Raw genomic sequence first — 19,846 nt, 5'->3', positions numbered from 1 at the left:
AACACGAAAAAAAGGATAGATTTTGAAGATTCAAGCTGTAATCAGACATTCAGAAGGAAAGATCACATGGGTTTTTTTGGTAGGTTTGAAATTCTTTCCCCCGTAGGGGTCTTTATCTGGGTGAATCCTGTAGTATTCACCCGCCCTTTTGGGCGACCAGTATTCTTTTTTGATGTTCAGGGGGTGTCTGATGTGATGAAACCTTTGGCTTGCACTTAACATCGTGTTATTGCCTAGACGGGTTATGCATCTTCCAAGGTTGTCTGGAAGCAGAAAAGGAGGTGATGTTGGGGGGGGGGCTAAGAGCATTTACTATGAAAAATAAGTTCCTGTGGTTTGTGTGGGTGGGGGGTGTGGTTTTGGTGTAAATAAATGTGTGGGCACAGGGATCAGCAGCCCTTAACAGCAGAGACATCAAAGGGCCCTTATTTAAAGAATTGGTCTCAGCTGTGGTTGGCCCACAGGTAGGGTTCGTGGCAAATTGAAATGGTTGTCAATGAGGACGAAGTGTGCTGCCCCGGACAGGGGGAAAAGGCAGATTTACTCCCTCTTCGCTGGCCCATTTGGGGGGTTTTTAAAAAAACATTAGCTCATAGAAAAACACGCAGACCGTGGGCGTCGTAAGACTTTCCTGAAGACTTTGGTATGTTATTTGTCTTTCTAGAGTAAATATTTTGGATACACTTGAAAGTTAAAAACAGGGGTCCCTTCCGCCCTCATCATGAAATCTTTGCATTACAGTCAATGGAGAGCAGACAGGGACATGACCGTGAACAGAGGCTCACAGTTTAAATTCTGTACATCTCACTGCTTTGACAAGAACATTGTGAGAGACAGAACAAGTTTGTCTTCAACTGTGGGAAAAATCGTGTGTCTAGTGTGTAAACTGTGGCCGGGACGAGCGTGGAAAACAAAAGTTTCAGACAATTTCAGACACTTTCCTTCACTCTAACCGATGATGTCACACACTCTGACACAAACATTCCACGCAATACACACCCATTATAAACTCAAAGTTTCTCCCATAAAGATCATGGTCATTGAACAGTGACAGATCAAAAACTACGAGACCTATCAAAATGTGAATTAATACACCAATACACAAGACTTATATCTTGTTTAAAGTTTAAAGTTTAAATGAAGTCTTCTTGTCACACCAGAGAAAACTTAGTAATTAGTCTTTAAAGTCATATCCACACAATTTAATACCGTTTATATTTTGGTTAGCACGAATGGCACACGCTAGCAGTTCTAATGCTAAGATGAAGATGGGAAGTAGAGTCTCCTCATACTGTCAGAGGAAAGGCGGCCTCGAATGAAGCCAACCTGGTCTAGATGCACTAATGATGCTTTTACCTTCTCCAAGCGCATAGCAAGGATCTTGGCAAACAATTTATAATCATTATTTAAAAGGCTTAACAGTCCGTAGTTGCTCATTTACATATGATCCTTGCCCTGTTTTGGAATAAGAGAGACGGAAGCAGATCGCATAGACAATGGGGTTGACTGTTTGGGAATAATATCATTGGAAAGTGTGGTGAGAAAACAGTCTCCTTACATACTGTTCTCATCCCCATTCACAAAGAAGGAAACTTATCTCCTTATGTCTAGTTAGTTTTACGAGCTAACATCTGGTAAATAACATCTTGAGCTTTGAACTTTGTACACATCCCACAAACCCCAAAAACTGGAGAAGGGGAAGAGATACTACATCTGAACTTCCTCCAGTCCCTTAGAACTGAAAAAAGATACTCAGATGAAAAGTCTTCTCTAAACATCATTGATCAGTCGCTTTTAAAAAAACAAAACAAAAAAAGACAAAAAAACACCTTTTCATTTCTATTCATTGGTGGCAGTTTGACGATCAATTGTTGTTAAACATAATGACCACAAGGTGGCAGTATTTCTAATAATAAGACTCTGTTATGCAGGTCGTCATTTGGACAATAACTGGAGTTAAAGATGAGCTACAATGAAGTTTAGACAATAAACACAGATCTGCTGAATTATCCAGACTCTTCCTTCAACACAACAAAGAGATGAATGTTCACTTTTAATAGAGTCTTTTTTAATTGATGTTTTAATTTAGGTCATTATTTCTAGTCTGTATTTCCATCGTCCTTTAATAATCGTCCATGTGAAACCATGCAGAGGTTTAGTGTTTTAATTTCCATCTCCGTGTGTGTGAGTGGAATAAAGGCTCCAGCACTAAACCCAGAAACACCTTCATCAACTTCTATCACAGTAAACGACCTAAACATGAACCAGTTTACATGACTAAAACTCAACAAAGGAGTCACCTGCAACAACTAATTCACCTAAAACTACTTTAAATGTTCAAAAGGTAAAATGATTTAGACTCGTTTTAACTCGACTCTCATCAAAGGTTCATAAAACAGTGACTTACCGCTGTTTACCGTCACTACTGTCCCCAGAAGAACTACAAACACCAGCAGCAACATGTTGAATGAAAACACGATTCTCTTCTCGTTCGAAACTGAGTTCTTTTTTATTATTATTATTTTGTTTACAAATCCACTCCCTGGTCCGAGAAATGACGTCAGAGTGAAGTGGCCACTTGAGTCTCCAGAGAGAATAAATCCCCATAGACGTCCATGTTAAAGAGGCCAACTTTATATTAAACATGTTCACAGCCTCGTACAGAAAGAAGAGCATTAGGGCCGCTGTTATGTATTCATGTATTTCTACGGTTACATTCTGCCATTCCAACATGTGGACGTCCCGCCATTCCTACAAAGTTTCGTACTGGCATTCCGACAAGGCTTTAGTTTCCACAAGGAAATGTGCATACTTCCGAGTGTGTGTTCTTGTACAGCTATCTTTCTGAGAACCAAGTTTTATACCATCAAATTGAGGACATTTTGGCTGGTCCTCACTTTTCAGCCCTTCAGAACAGTATCACTTTTAGTCTCGTCAAAGTCCTGACACTGAGAACTACTGTGTCTGTGAGCTAAAAGAGAAGGATTTCTTTGTTACTAAAGAAAAGTCCCAGGTCTAGTTTCACCACTTCATCCAACAGCCTGAACGCCATTTTGTGGAAACAGTCACATGGTTGTTATGGTCTCAAAGGCTCCACTTTATTCTCCAAACGCATGATGAAAAACTAAAATCTACCTCCTCTCACATTCAGTGCGTTTACATGCACGTGAAAAAAACTAATTACTGCCTTAATCGGACAACAACAGGAGGACTTAAGTGCTTGTAAACACGTTACTCCGATTAAAATCGTAGTTCTCATTGTCCGATTGAGACACACAGATAATGCGACTGAATCGGACTTTTCAATCGGATAATGCGTGTGCGCATGCTCCACAACCGCCGCGCTGGCGTGTGACCCCGGAACAAAAAAGTCCAAGAAGCCGATCGCAGAAGAAGAAGAAGAAGAGAAATGGAGCCGTCTGAGGGACAGCGCGGATCTTACCTGCATCAGAAGTAGCGCGAACATCACGTATAAGATTAAAAAATGTACTATTATCCGTCTGGTTGTTGTTTAAATGTCGGTCTGACACATGAACGACTCTTGTTTATTATATCACGTAATAGGTCAACCCGGAAATCGGGCCGTATTAACGTGGTATTATCCCGCTGAAAAGACACGTATCGCCCCCTAGTGTGGAGGAGGAGAACAGTTATTAGATTTTCTTGCACTGCATGTAAACTCGGACAAGGACTGTAGTCAGAAAGTAGAGTTTAGAGCATAGCTCCATTAAACTCTGCATGTAAACGCACTGATTGTTAGATCCCACAGGTAACAGGTAACACAGCTTCTCCGTTTATTCAGAGTTATGGCTTCACGTCAACAGAGTATTACCCCAGCTGAAATCAGTGATAGCACTGCTCAAGCTGTAGACGGGGAACTCGCCTGGCTTCTGACCACCTTTAATCCTGACGGCTAAGCTGAAAAGCCCTGAGGACATAAACTAGTTCTAAGTGGACTAGATAGACTAGTGTGACCAAGAAGAGCTCGGTGTCAGAGCTACCATTTAAGTTGCCTATAAATTTACTGTCATGAGACCATTTGTACCAAAAAACAAGGAAAATAATTGTCAAGAGAATTCTTCTGACTTTTAGAGTCAAATTTTATTTGCAGGTTCAGCTTTAGCAATGCAACAGCTCAAAAATCAGTCAACACCAAGATTAGATATTTGTTGTAATAATAATCATAAATCAGATATTCAATTAAAATGAATCAGCTGTTGTCAAACCAATCGTAATCGTAAAAATATGGATCAAAAAGAGTTACTTATGAGCTAGATGGATGGAGTAGGGGTACAGAAAATGTCCTAAAATTCTTTTAGGGAAGGAAAGGCGTCGAGTGAGCTGCATGGCCGATGCAACCACACCCAAATCCAGTCCTTTTACCGCCGCAGTACGAGCTGGTAAATTAGGGAGGTCCTGTCGAACGATGTTTCTGTCCTTTTGGTAAATCCAATGTGTCTCCTCGACTCAGTGTAAAGACCAAGAAGTAGAAATCCAAAATGTGAAAGACAATCCAATCTCCGACTGCTAGGCAGGGGGAATGCAGACAGAACTTTTAAAGCCGAAATAGCACTGCAGAGGAGTTGGCTCAGTCCACATGCAGCACAGTCCGTGTCCGAGGTGAAAATCCCGTAATACACTTCTGCATTTCATCTTTTATACTATTATTTTTAAGACACATCCTATCTCTAACACATCATCATGTCTGACCATCACACCGTCGCTTTCCTCTAATAAGGGCGTTACACTCATGACTTATCAATGAATACTTGGACATTAGATCATTTTCTGTACTTTTCCTGACCTGTCCCTAGGCCTGCTAGCCTTTCACTGCCCCTTTTTGCCCACTATTCATCTTACATTCTGTGTATGATATGCATTCACTGAGAATAAACACATTTAATCAAAATTACTTTAAATCACAAAAATCATTCTTTAAAAATCTATCAATTCCAGTCCTGATTGCACACACAGTACCGCGCTTTAGGCTGTTGGTTAACCAAGATCTCAACTCCCTTGACAACATCCAACGAGGATTAATGCACCAATACACAAGGTTTGTGTCCACAGTTTAAAGTTTACCTGAAGCCTCTTGGTGAAAGTATGCCGTAGAGAAAAGCAATAGCACACCGATCCCGATCAAACCGCATGATATATAACATGATATATAACTGAAGTTAAGAGACAAAAAAAAGGAGGAAGAGGAAGAAGGAAACATTCCTGATTGGAAAGAATCACTTTAGTACTTTAGTTTTCATTACATTCCTCTTAGTCTCAGTCTACTGCTACTGATGGTGGATGGATGGATCCGATGTTTCCATGGCATTTTCATCCAGGAGATTCCTACCATCATGGTTGTAGTCATGGCCTGCAGGAATGAACATCAGTTATTTACAGAGAGAGTTATAATAAAACATGTCGACCTGCTTTTTATCTTGTATCTTTCTTGGTAAATGTTCATTTCTTTTTCTCTAAAACACAAATTCATCCAGATTATGAAAAGAAAGAACATTGAGACTTAACAGAGCTAGACTCTGTTGGTGCTGTGAAGAAAATAAAATGAATGTTTTAATAGCGTTAATTAGCTTTAAGCTAACTCTGGTTCTAACATCACATGGTGACATTTACAGGACTGTAGCTGGATTAATAACATGTTACTGATGAAATAATTCAACTGAATCAGTAACAGAGAAATAAAACACTGACCTGGTCGAGCAACTACAACCACCATTGTAGGAGCTGTAAATAAAGATCAAGATGAAGTGAGTTATTTCCTCCAGTCTCATGATTCTACAACAGTGTGTGAAGTTGGTTGTAAAACGCTGCAGCCTGTGCAGGACTAACTTGAAGGATCAGGTCAACATTCAGTATTTTATTGTCAGTAAATGTCAGAACACATTCAGTGTTGGATATCTGCTGATAGAAACATCCATTTGACTCTTAAACTGACTCAGTGACTCCTCTGTCCAGTGTCCACGTCTGAGTGTCTGATCATCTCATAACTCTGGATTAGTACAAAAGGCAGCATCAACACTTTCTTTGAGGGAAAGGACACTGGACTGATGTTTAAGCTGCTACCGATCTAGTAAATGTGTCTGGATCAGGAGGAGAGTCCAGACAACACATTGTTAGTTTGATGGTGGAGAGAAAAATCCAGAATAACATCAGCCACATGTTTTAAATCAGTCCTGCACAGACACCAACACAACATTCACAACAGAAAGGACAGAAAGGACAGAAAGGACAGAATGGACAGAGAGGACATACCTGGGGTGTAGATCCGTGGGGCTCTGTTTAGACATCCTGTAAACAGATAGAGAGAATGAAGTGATGGTTGATGGTAGAAGTTGTTGTATTGAAGGACTTGTACTTGTTCACAGTCCAATAATAACAGAGCTCTGATAACAGACTCACTCCATTGTTCTTCTGGAGGAAAAGATTCTGTGGAATCTTGGTGTAAACACACTACAGACAACTCTGGATTACAGGACCTACAATCATTGATGTTGTTGAACACAGTGAAGATACACAACACTGAACCTACCAAAGAGGCATCGGAACCTCAAAACGATCACTAGAATCAGGAGCAGGATTGTTGCCAATCCAGCAATGATGGAACCTGCATCTCCACCAGAGCCAGGACCAGGGTCAGACGGAGAAGCAAGAAGCTGATGATCTGAAACCCAGAAAACATTGCCATCAGTTTGTGTGTGTTAGTGAAATGTGGATGTAAAGTCTCAGCAAAGATTGAATTTAATGACTAAACTAAGTGAAATCAGTGGTTAGTGAAAGAGAGAAACATGTGAGCTTCAAAACTAAACCAGAGTGTCAGAGTATTCTCAGATGAGACTATGTGAAGACAACTTCTACCTGTTCTCTAGTTACAATCATCTCACTCACTTCAGTCCAGTTCAGTTAAATGAACACATGGTTCTTTATGTTTCTGTTCATCATATATAACAACATGTAATTTGATGTGATTTATGAAGAAGGAGCAGGATCATTTAAGAACTTTTTCTTCTTCTTGTCTCAAAAAATTTATTTTCGGATCAAGATGAAACTTTTTATTTGTGTTTAACATGAAATTGTTCTGTTTCTTATATTCAATTACTGTATAAGAGAAAACATATTGTAACAAAATTAAATGACAAAAATAGTTAACCCTTACTCCAAAACATCTCAACTCCTGAACGAGATGCAGCATGAATGACTTCACAGCTGTAATTAGACTTGTCTGCATTTTTAATCGTCAAAGAGTCTATTATCTGGAAGGTGTCTTCTTTATTTGAACAAACTCCTGAACTCTTCACTCCGTCCTCTCTGGTTAGAATACGGCCGTTCCTCTTCATATTCAGAGTGATGTTGTTTGGGTAGAAGCCTGAGACCAGACACACCAAAATGATGTAGGTCCCATCTTCATAGTTCTCTGATAACATCTTCACCTCAGGAGGAGCTGGAAGCAGAAAAGATGAGGTGATGTTTGGAGGGAGGCTACGTAGCAGCATGATACAGACCAATGTCACCACATATGATCAGTTTATAACACTGACGTCCTCATAATGACCTGAATCTACAGATACTGGTGATACTAGAAATGAAGGCGGAGAATGAAAAATCTCATTTCTAACAACGATGAGACCCACTACAGAGAAGACATCCACAATCTATTCCTTGAACACCACTGTGTGTGGTGTTCAAGGAATAACCTGCTGCTGAACACCACCAAGACCAAGGAGGTCATAGTGGATTACAGAAATTCCAGGAAGACTCAACATGCTCCTCTTTGCTTGCATAGAGAGGGAGGAGGTGGAGTGTGTGGACAGCATAAAGTTCCTAGGCATCCACATTTCCTGGACCTCTCCTGGACTGTAAACACCTCACACCTGGTGAAGAAGGCTCAACGGCGGCTCTTCTTTCTCAGAAAGCTCAAACAGACTGGACTCTCCACTCAGCTGCTCATTAACTTCTACAGGGCCACAATCAAGAGCATCCTGTGCCTCAATGTGACAGTGTGGTACGGCAGCTGCACAGCACCGGAAAGAAAGGACTTGGCTTGCATGGTGAGGACAGTGCAGGGGATTGTGGGATGCTACCAGATCTGGACTGAGTCTACACTGACCGAGTTCAGAGGAGGGCTACATGCATTACAACAGATCCCACCCACCCACGCTAGACACTGTCCGTACCTCATCCATAAGGGAAGAGGTACAGGAACATTAAAACAAGGACAAACATACTGAGGGACAGTTTCTTCCCCAGAGCTGTTAAAGCAGTCATCTTAATGCTTAATGCTTGATCTACGTTTCCTGAGACTTGATGGAAATTATTAAATATATTCTCATGTCTTACTTGTGTCTATGAACTTAGATGAAATGATCCGTCCTCCTCCAACAGAGTCAGGATCTGAAACACAGAAACATTCACATTATTTTCATGTTCAGTCCTTCAACACAATCCTGATCTGTTACTGAAATAATGTGGATGTTAAATCATCTTCATCTTCAACAGAGTCAAATGTTTTAGACGTAATAATCTCCTGGAGACAAACTGAGTTCTTGAAACAATCTGAAGCTTTAGAGAAATGAAACACATGTGATCATTTCAACTTTCTACTACATTGATGTCATTCTCATAGGTCTGGAGATCAGCTCCTAGAATCTGTCTCATCAAATCTTTCTGTTATGCTTCTGCTTGTATCAGAGTGAAAATCTCCTCAGTTGTGACTTTATTAACATGTATAGTTTGAATGTGTTGATGAGGGATGGACTGAGACTGAGAGATTAGACTCTTCTGTCTCTAGGAGATAAAACCTCATGGAGTCCATCAGGAGTCAGTTCTTGATCCATCAATGACTCCACTTCACTCACTTATTCACTGAGAAAACCTTTAAACAACTTCACAAAATGGATTTTCAGACCAGAAAACTATTAATCTGATGGACAAACTACATGTAGAGAACTACATTAGAAAAGAAAAGAAAACTACGACAAATGATGAAAACTAGAAAAACTTTCTTACCCCAAACCTTCTCAACACGAAACCTGGATAGATCATGACTGACTTCACAGCTGTAATCAGACACTTCAGACTGAGGAACGATCACATGGTCTCTTCTCTGGTAGGTTTGAAATTCTCCCCAGTAGGTGTCTTTATCTGGGTGAACTCCTGTAGTATTCACTCCGTCCTCTTTAGTCAGAACACAGTGATTCTTCTTGATGTTCAGGACGATGTCTGATGTGATGAAGCCTTTGGCTCTGCACGTTAACATCGTGTTATTGCCTAGATCGGTGTTATGCATCTTCACATCAGGTTGATCTGGAAGCAGAAAAGATGAGGTGATGTTTGGAGGGAGGCTATGTAGCAGTACGTAGCTGTAATAACATAAAGTTACCTGTGTGTTTGTGTGGGTGGGGAGGTGTGTGTTGGTGTAACATAAATGTGTGGGACACAGGGATCAGCAGCATTAACAACAGAGACATCAAGAGGAGTCCCTGATTAATGAGTTGGTCTCAGCTGTGGCTCTGGCCTACAGGTCAGGGGTTGCCGTGGCAACTCGACGTGGTTGTCAATGATGACAGAAGTGTGCTGCCCCCGGACAGAGGGAAAAGGCAGATTTACTCCCTCTTCGCTGGTCTCACATTTGGGCTTACTATGACAAAACATTAGCTCCTATCAGAAAAACACACAGACCGTGGGCGTCATAAGACTTTCCTGAAGACTTTGGTATGTTATTTGTCTTTCTAGAGTAAATATTTTGGATACACTTGAAAGTTAAAAACAGGGGTCCCTTCCGCCCTCGTCAGGAAATCTTTGCATTACAGTCAATGGAGAGCAGACAGGGACATGACCGTGAACAGAGGCTCGCAGTTTAAATTCTGTACGTCTCACTGCTTTGACAAGAACATTGTGAGAGACAGAACAAGTTTGTCTTCAACTGTGGAAAAAATCGTGTGTCTAGTGTGTAAACTGTGGCCGGGACGAGCGTGGAAAACAAAAGTTTCAGACAATTTCAGACACTTTCCTTCACTCTAACCGATGATGTCACACACTCTGACACAAACATTCCACGCAATACACACCCATTATAAACTCAAAGTTTCTCCCATAAAGATCATGGTCATTGAACAGTGACAGATCAAAAACTAAGAGACCTATCAAAATGTGAATTAATACACCAATACACAAGACTCATGTCTTGTTTAAGTTTAAAGTTTAAATGAAGTCTTCTTGTCACACCAGAGAAAACTTAGTAATTAGTCTTTAAAATCATATCCACACAATTTAATACCGTTTATATTTTGGTTAGCACGAATGGCACACGCTAGCAGTTCTAATGCCAAGATGAAGATGGGAAGTAGATGCTCCTCCATGACATGGAAGAGTCTCCTCATACTGTCAGAGGAAAGGCGGCCTCGAATGAAGCCAACCTGGTCTAGATGCACTAATGATGCTTTTACCTTCTCCAAACGCATAGCAAGGATCTTGGCAAACAATTTATAATCATTATTTAAAAGGCTTAACAGTCCGTAGTTGCTCATTTACATATGATCCTTGCCCTGTTTTGGAATAAGAGAGACGGAAGCAGATCGCATAGACAATGGGGTTGACTGTTTGGGAATAATATCATTGGAAAGTGTGGTGAGAAAACAGTCTCCTTACATACTGTTCTCATCCCCATTCACAAAGAAAGAAAACTTATCTCCTTATGTCTAGTTAGTTTTACGAGCTAACATCTGGTAAATAACATCTTGAGCTTTGAACTTTGTACACATCCCACAAACCCCAAAAACTGGAAAAGGGGAAGAGATACTACATCTGAACTTCCTCCAGTCCCTTAGAACTGAAAAAAGATACTCAGATAAAAAGTCTTCTCTAAACTTCATTGATCAGTTGCTTTTAAAAAACAAAACAAAACAAAAAACACTTTTTCATTTCTATTCATTGGTGGCAGTTTGACGATCAATTGTTGTTAAACATAATGACCACAAGGTGGCAGTATTTCTAATAATAAGACTGTTATGCAGGTCGTCAGTTGGACAATAACTAGAGTTAAAGATGAGCTACAATGAAGTTTAGACAATAAACAAAGATCTGCTGAATTATCCAGACTCTTCCTTCAACACAACAAAGAGATGAATGTTCACTTTTAATAGAGTCTTTTTTAATTGATGTTTTAATTTAAGTCATTATTTCTAGTCTGTGTTTCCATCGTCCTTTAATAATCGTCCATGTGAAACCATGCAGAGGTTTAGTATTTTAATTTCCATCTCCGTGTGTGTGAGTGGAATAAAGGCTCCAGCACTAAACCCAGAAACACCTTCATCAACTTCTATCACAGTAAACGACACTAAACATGAACCAGTTTACATGACTAAAACTCAACAAAGGAGTCACCTACAACAACTAATTCACCTAAAACTACTTTAAATGTTCAACAGCTAAAATGATTTAGTTTCGTTTGTAACTCGACTCTGATCAAAGGTTCATAAAACAGTGACTTACCGCTGTTTACCGTCACTACTGTCCCCAGAACAACTACAAACACCAGCAGCAACATGTTGAATGAAAAAAAGATTCTCTTCTCGTTTTATACTTTGCTTCATCAAACTTTTTATCGTCTGTATTTCTCTTGGCCCCAGTCTGATATCAATCACCTTGCTGTTCCCAGAAATGAAGCCGTTAAGGAAGTGAAATAAATGAAACGCAGTTCATCGAGCGGCCGCTTGAGGCTCCAGAGAGAACAAATCATTCGCTCATAATATTTATGGTGCTTACAAATGGACAAATACACACCAGACATTATACAAACAGATTCGTTATACAAATAGAGTGTGTGTCTTAACTTGTGGGAGTGTCCTGTGAACTGGACTTGGCCCTAAAGACTCTGGATCCAGGAAACGTTCCCTCTACATTGATCCCACTATAATTAAAAGGAAAAACCTTATCAGCTGCAATGACACACAAATCAACCAACACTATAATAGTATTGGAATATAACACAGTAATAAAACCAAATGAATGAAAAGAAATTTGTTGAAGCTAGAAAGAAAAGTCAGAATGATGCGGAACGATTTGGATCCAACAGTAAAGTTTCTTTCTTTTCCTCGTCTTCAGATGCATTTTAGTCCAAATGTCTCTCCAGTCAGTCCGTGTTTATTTGTCTTTTTAAAAACTGTTTTTAAGTGTGTTTGTTGTACTACTATTATTGTTCTTAACTGCTGAAGATTTGTCAGCGCCTTAGAGTTTGGGATCATGGGGAAAACCATGAAGCTTTTTTTTATTTTTTATTTTTTTGCTTGTCAGCGCTGTTGCTGCATCTCACCTGTCATGTCGTGGAAGGACATGTCGTGTTCGGGAGAGTTTCTCTCAGCAGAGACCTTCTCCTGTCTCTCCAGTCCTCCACAGCTGAGCTCCGCAGGCTGGTTAAGAAGCTGAGGACGGAGTTTACAGACTCTCCGCAAACCACCACCACATCCCTCTGTCCTGCTGTCAAATGTCCAAACTCTTCGCCACAGAACAGAAGAACTGGAGACTTTTAAACGGGAAGAGAAAGAAACATGGCTCGGTGATACAGAGCAAACCTCTGACCTGATCCTGACCCAGTTCCTGCACATCCACCCGGAGCAAAGCCTCTGCTGCGGCACAGCTGATCGATGACGTCACGCACAAACTGGACACCTAAGTTTGTCCTTGGTGATTTTAATCATTGCAATTTAAAAAAGACTTTGAAGAAACATGAGCAACATGCAACACTATATTGGACCTTTGCTATGGCTCCGTAAGTGGGATTTACAAATCCCTGCCTGTTGCTTTCATTGGTGCCTCCTACCGCAGTGGTGTCTTATCTCATGCCTGTGTACAAACCGTCCTTCAGATGTCTAGAGCAGGGATGCTTTGACAGACTGGGACTGTTCTTATGATGGCTGTGATGATTTAAATGATCTTTCTGATACCATCATATGTTACTTATGATGAGTGTGGACTTGGTAATTCCAACCAAAAATTCTTTTTGATGTGATCCAGCACGGGCTGGCAGGTGACAACACACATGCATGTGGGCATTCCCTAAATATGAGTGAGACCATTACCAGGGCCCAGAGTCAGGTCAGAAGCCCCAGCGCCCGAGAACCTCCACCCCAGTGTGGGGCGCATGGGTGACAGGACCAGAGAACCACCGTAGCCACGGGGCAAGCCACACCCCAGCGCAGATGGCGAGCGATGACCAACACCCCCAGACCGACCAAGCGAGCACAAGTCGGTGCAGGCCAGAGCAGCCCCCCATACCCCCCACACCCCCCAGCCACCGCAGCCCGTCCACCCACCCCGCGCCAACACCCCCCCCAAAGACCCCACCCCCCGCCCGCAGGGCAGCCATGGACACCTCTCCAGCCGAGAGGACTCCCCCAGGAGCCCAGCAAAGCCCCCGCAGACGGGCACCGGCCCAGCGCCCAACCAGGGACGGGCCATCCGAGCAGGGGGGCCAGGGAGCCGGCCCCATGCCCCTGGCGCACCCGGGCCAGGGAGACCACGGGAAGAGAGAACCCCCATCCGCCAGGGAGAGACCCCAGCCCCCCATCGAAGGGAGAGGGGAAGCACCAAGCCACCACCCGAACCAGTCGATACCGGAACAACCGGGTACCCAAGGAAGCCGCCACGAACCCGTCGCCACGCAGCACCAGGAGACAAAGCCAGGCCAAGAGGACACCAGAGAACCTAGGTAGGTACCCCTACCAACGGCCGTGGGGCCACAGACCGCCAGCCCAAGATCCCCCTGCTAGCGGAGGACCAAGCGGATAATGAAAAGTGACAGTGTCCCTATTACTGTGCTTCCTCAGTCCCTGATGAGGAAGCAAGCCCCTACACCATGACCCTGTGACCCTGGATGTGGTGTGGTGCATTAAGACAGGGGGCAAACAGGAGGGTCAGGTGGGTCAGAGGACTGCAGCACACTACTGTCCTGCAGCCTGCCCTGACCCTGACCGATCCTGGGTGGACCCCTAAGGTGAGGTGCATTAAAAACTTGGGATGGGTGTGTGTGGTGTATCTAGCCTTGGTTGTAATGGGCGACATAGTGTATGGTGGAGTGTGAGGTGAGTGCAATTTAGGAGGCAGGCAAGTGAGGGCCAAGTCCCCGGCAGCAGGGCCAAGGCGCAACAGCAGCCCATGGGACCCATAGACGGGGCGAGGGCCCCCAGGACTCAGGAAGTCCCCCGACCAGACCCCGCCCCCAGCCCAGAACAGCAACCAGGATGCGACAGACCCCCAGGAAACCCCGAAGAACCAACACCGAGTGAATTTGCTTTAACGTCCCTCGTGATGAAGGTCTTTGAGAAAATACTGAAAGAAGAAATTGCTTCTTTGATTAATGGCAAATTCAATCCTCTCCAGTTTATTTACCAGTCTGGGAAAAGTGTAGATGATGCTAAGATTTTCATCTTAGACACGTTGTACAAGCACCTTGAAAAACCCAGCGCACATGCAAGTTAAGATGCAGCCTCATGTTTTAATTGAGCAGCTTTTATCCTATTTTAATACCAGATCAGATTCTATTGTTGCTCTTTTTAAATGGACAGAATTCAGAGTATTTGTGAATGGCAGCATGTCCTCCGTCATCACCTCAAATACAGGTTCTCCACAGGGCTACGTGTCCTTTTGTTATTTCTTACTTTGCTACTTCGTAAAGTTCTCGGACGACACTGTCCTAGTGTCACTTCTTCAGGGGCCCCGTCAGACCACGACTGTGCACTGTCCTCATTTGTGAACTGGTGTGACAATAACTTCCTGGATGTAAATAAAAACTAAGGCGTTAGTAACTGATTTCAGGAGGAGACACACTGAGCCCGTAGCCAGCACCATCCATGGAGATGATGACAATGACAACTAAACATACTTAGCAGAATATCACAGTTCTTATTCTCGCATCAAGCAAAGCTCACTCATAGTCATTATTCCAGTCATAGTGTGGAAATGTATTTATTATTATTCCCCACATTTTTTTTTATTAGAAATACCCACCCCCGTAATATATAAAAATAAATAGAAAAACATTAAAAAACTTTTTTCATTTTACATTTGATTTCACATTATGACTACTCTATAAAATAAATAGTTATCAGAGCATCACAGTCACAGTTATGTGTTTTACACAGTTCTGCACAAATACATAAAACATTTAATTATTTCACAGTTAGAGAGAGAACGATGTCTTTTCTAAGTGCGAAAATTAAAAAAAACTAATAAAATCTGAATTCTCTGCATAAAAATATTATATAAAAATATTAAATACATAAATATAGAAATATAATACTTTCCTTTCATAAAAAACATTACATCCAACACTTCATTAATACCTTCAACATTTCTGCTTCATATCAAGTATTTGTGCAATTTTCTGAAATCAAATGTAAACTTGACATAAAACCTCCAACATATGCCCACTGCAAAAGCGCAGTGTCCCACATTGTTACACTGCTGAGAACCACTGTGTCAGGTCTTATTCTCATCTTGTGAGGTAAGTGCTGCATGTGAAATAAGAAGAGAAGTCTGTAAACAGGAGCCTTGTGATGGTGTTGGAGGTCTCACGATGTTTATCCCTGATGTCCAAGATGAAGCCCTGGTCCTGGTGATGAGACTCCAGATTTACACTGGGACATTTCCATCCAGGAGACTCTGAGCCTCAGCGTTGGTGGTTGTGTTGCCATTGACTAGAAGAATGAACATCAGAGTTATTTATATGTAGACACAGAATAAAACATGGAGGCCATCGGGCTTTGCTTTGCTTCAGACTAGGGCTGGGTGGTACACCGGTTCTTCACAGTGACAGTAGTATTTCAGCATTTCTTTCCTTGTATGAATCTTTAATATGACACCACGGATGCATGTGATTACACAGCATTCAGAGCATTGTACGAGACACTGTTTCAGACCAGACCATATTCAATGTAGCTTCTAAACACAGACGGTGAAACTGTGTCACTGAGAGTCTGAAAACTGAGGAGAATGAGAAGATTTGGCACCAAAAAAAAGGTCATATTGTTTTTTGTTTTGTTTTTTATAACCAACAAAAACACAACACTGACCAAAACATTTCATTTTCTCCACAACCTTAGCTGCAAGTATTTTCTTGGAATATCAACGTAGTGAGATTGTTCTAAAATATTTATCACAGTAAAATAGTTCATCCTTAGTCAATCTACTGCATTAATTCCTCTCAACTAGTAGAAAAACACATTAAGCATTAAAAAGAAAATGACATGACACCGTAAGAACTTTGAAAAATGCTGTGAGATATACATTGGTCACACCACCCAGCCCTACTTCTTAACTGCTCTAGAGTTTCTTTGATTAGTTTTTGTATGTTCTATGTTTGCTAGTGATTTCAGACTCACTGACCCTGTAAGAAAACATTTAAAAACAACCAGAGAAATAAAACACTGACCTGGTGGAAGATCTACAACCACCATTGGAAGAGCTGTAAATAAAGATGAAGATGAAGTGAGTTATTTCCTCCAGTCTCATGTTTCTACAACAGTGTGTGAAGTTGGTTGTAAAACGCTGCAGCCTGTGCAGGACTAACTTGAAGGATCAGGTCAACATTCAGTATTTTATTGTCAGTAAATGTCAGAACACATTCAGTGTTGGATATCTGCTGATAGAAACATCCACTTTAGAGCATTTCACAAAACGTCAACGCAGAATAACATCAGCCACACGTTTTAAATCAGTCCTGCACAGACACCAACACACACACAACATTTAGAGAAGAAAGGACAGAATGGACAGAATGGACAGAGAGGACAGAATGGACAGAATGGACAGAATGGACGTACCTGGAGGATTATTAGCAGCTCTGTTGGGACGTCCTGTAAATAAACAGAGTGAGTGAATCATCTTTCTCTACATTAAATTATGGTCTATTGATCTTTAAATACAGTTTCATCAACTCAAGTGTTTCGAGGAGAAAGGGAGGAAAGAATTAAACTCTTTCCAGAGCAATATCACTGGGTTCCCTGTATGTTGTTGTTGACTCCTTCACCAATAACAATAATGTTAGTAATAAAGACTGAATGAATCTGGTGCTGGATTTACCAACATAACCTGATTCATGAGACAGTTTCACGTCACAGGTAAATACTATAAGACACCAGGTAGTTCTACGTTCTACAGCATCAGCAAGGTCCCCCAGACAAATATTTCAAAGCAGACTGGTGTTTCGAGACGTTCTGTTCAAGCTCTTTTGAAAAAGCACAAAGAAACAGAACACATTGAGGATCGTAGGCACAGTGGTTGGTCAGAAACCAGTGGGACCCAGGTTCACCCATCTAGTTGCAACCAGAAATCCATCCCTCTGACATGGAAACAAGGCCAAGAGACTCAACTATGAAGCAGAACATAGGAACTGGGCTCAGAAACATCTGGACTGATGAGTCAACATGTGGAATATTTGTGACTTGCCCACACACATCCACCCAACTCTATAACTCCACATTAAACCTCTCGATCTGAAACAGTGATGTTTAAAACACAGCAGCAATATTATGATTTCTTAAAGGGCGACATGTCACACAGAGAAGCAGGTAGAAACTGGAGGTGACCTGACAGCTACACCTGTTGTGTTACTGTGAAGGGCAATACAAATATACCAAGTGAAAATAATCTACCAAAAAGAATTAATGATTATTTGAATTGGAATAAACAGAATTTAAATTAATTTAAATACAAACTTTTTTCTGTTTTCCACTTAGATATCTGCTGCCGGGTGGCAATTGATGGCCCTCAGCCAGGAACTTCTACCATGGAGAAGTTTGTTTGGCAGTTCTACAGAAGCAATTCAGCCAGTAGAATTAAATGTTCAAAAGGAGGGGTGTGAACAACCACCGCATCAACTCGCCACCCGCATCTATTTAAACTCCGTCACTTTGCCCCGTCTCCATTGACCCGGTGCTTCCTTACTCCTCCTACATTATTTAATTTCTGTTTGTGTGCCAATCAAACTCTAAGTCCAAATGTTAATTGCCATTTTAAAAAAGTCTGTTCACTGTTAAAAGTCTTAAATAAAGGCACTGGTTTCAGAAAGCATCTGTCTGTGCTACTGTCACTGTGACTCTACTATTACATGATCATATCAGTGCAAAATCTATGCACAATCGGCCTGTTTTCATTCCAGCTCAAAAACTCACTATATCGGTTGCATATCGCCTATCGGCGATCGCACCTCCTCTAATATCGGCTATCGTTATCAGGCCAAAAAATCCCCATCGGTCGGACACTACCCAAGATCTCTAAAAACCCAGGGAAAACCTGAGATAGATGGCGCTATCCCTCAGACGGTTTCTTGGACAGTTTTGGTTCGGGGTCATACACCAGCACAGCAGGTGTGGAGCATGAACACGCTTTAATCTGTTGTAGTCCAATTAAGACGTAAACATGGCAGAGAAAAATTAATTCCAGTCTCATTATCTGGGTGTCTGAATAGGATAAAGAGAACTCTGATTTTAGTCGGAGTAACGTGTTTACATGCACTTCAGTTGTCCAGCTTGTTCTTTTGGAGGAAAAGATTCTGTGGAATCTTGGTGTAAATACACTACAGACAACTCTGGATTACAGGACCTACAATCATTGATGTTGTTGAACACAGTGAAGACACACAACTTTGAACCTACCAAGGATGCGTTTTATGAACCAACCCAGCACCACAGCCAGAACCAGGACCAGGAGCAGGACTCCTACTACTGCACCAACGATGACACCAGTGTTGTCTCCAGTCTTGTCTCCAGCTCCACCAGAGTGAGGAGGAGGAGGAAGATGATGATCTAAACCCCCAGAAAACATTGCCATTAGTTTGTGTGTGTTAGTGAAATGTGGATGTAAAGTCTCAGCAAAGATTGAATTTAATGACTAAACAAAGTGAAATCAGTGGTTAGTGAAGGAGAGAAACATGTGAGCTTCAAAACTAAACCAGAGTGTCAGAGTATTCTCAGATGAGACTATGTGAAGACAACTTCTACCTGTTCTCTAGTTACAATCATCTCACTCACTTCAATCCAACCAGATTAAACCATCTTTCTTACCCCAAAACTTCTCAACTCGTGAACCAGATGCAGCATCAATGACTTCACAGCTGTAATCAGACTTGTCTGATTTTTTAATCTCCAAAGAGTCTCTTCTCTGGAAGGTGTCGTCTTCACATGAACAAACTCCTGAACTCTTCACTCCGTCCTCTCTGGTTAGAATACGGCCGTTCCTCTTCATATTCATGATGATGTTGTTTGGGTAGAAGCCTGAGGCCAGACACGTCAAAGAGATGTTGGTCTGAACTTCAGAGTTCTCTGTAAACATCTTCACATCAGGAGGAGCTGGAAGCAGAAAAGATGAGGTGATGTTTGGAGGGAGGCTACGTAGCAGCATGATACAGACCAATGTCACCACATATATCTGTAGTAAATAATTAAATATATTCTCATGTCTTACTTGTGTCTATGAACTTAAATGAAATGATCCGTCCTTTAGAACCAAGGTCAGGATCTAAAACACAGAAACATTCACATTATTTTCATGTTCAGTCTTTCAACACAATCCTGATCTGTTACTGAAATAATGTGGATGTTAAATCATCTTCATCTTCAACAGAGTCAAATGTTTTAGACGTAATAATCTCCTGGAGACAAACTGAGTTCTTGAAACAATCTGAAGCTTTAGAGAAATGAAACACATGTGATCATTTCAACTTTCTACTACATTGATGTCATTCTCATAGGTCTGGAGATCAGCTCCTAGAATCTGTCTCATCAAATCTTTCTGTTAATGTTGAGATCTGAATTTGTTCCCAAATAAATTAATCGATCGG

At 41.5% G+C, this 19,846-nt stretch overlaps 4 protein-coding genes across 5 annotated transcripts in view; 2 read left to right on the top strand and 2 right to left on the bottom strand.

Annotated features, from left to right (window-relative positions):
- Nucleotides 1–2,477, bottom strand: part of LOC125019931 (H-2 class I histocompatibility antigen, Q10 alpha chain-like) — an 85,116-nt gene extending 82,639 nt beyond the window's left edge. Inside the window, exon 1 of the mRNA XM_047605075.1 lies at nt 2,408–2,477. Within this exon, the coding sequence (XP_047461031.1) occupies nt 2,408–2,462 (55 nt within the window). The 5' untranslated portion in view covers nt 2,463–2,477. The remainder of the gene's footprint in view (nt 1–2,407) is intronic.
- The window catches only part of LOC125019928 (H-2 class I histocompatibility antigen, Q10 alpha chain-like), a 333,056-nt gene that overhangs the window by 70,475 nt on the left and 242,735 nt on the right, over nt 1–19,846 (top strand). The gene's annotated exons all lie outside the window — the stretch shown is intronic.
- Nucleotides 1–19,846, top strand: part of LOC125019922 — a 293,290-nt gene that overhangs the window by 67,414 nt on the left and 206,030 nt on the right. The gene's annotated exons all lie outside the window — the stretch shown is intronic.
- The window catches only part of LOC125019923, a 268,060-nt gene that overhangs the window by 117,857 nt on the left and 130,357 nt on the right, over nt 1–19,846 (bottom strand). The window contains exons 7-8 of one of the 2 annotated variants that reach the window (XM_047605052.1): nt 19,071–19,355; nt 8,350–8,403 (exon numbers count right to left, since the gene is read on the bottom strand). In XM_047605052.1, the coding sequence (XP_047461008.1) occupies nt 8,350–8,403; nt 19,071–19,355 (339 nt within the window). The remainder of the gene's footprint in view (nt 1–8,349; nt 8,404–19,070; nt 19,356–19,846) is intronic. The other variant, XM_047605053.1, reaches the window with a different exon arrangement.

Source organism: Mugil cephalus, chromosome 14 (genome assembly GCF_022458985.1).
Source record: "Mugil cephalus isolate CIBA_MC_2020 chromosome 14, CIBA_Mcephalus_1.1, whole genome shotgun sequence".
In the NCBI taxonomy this organism is placed as follows: Eukaryota; Metazoa; Chordata; class Actinopteri; order Mugiliformes; family Mugilidae; genus Mugil; species Mugil cephalus.
This window is presented reverse-complemented; position numbering and strand designations above follow the sequence as displayed.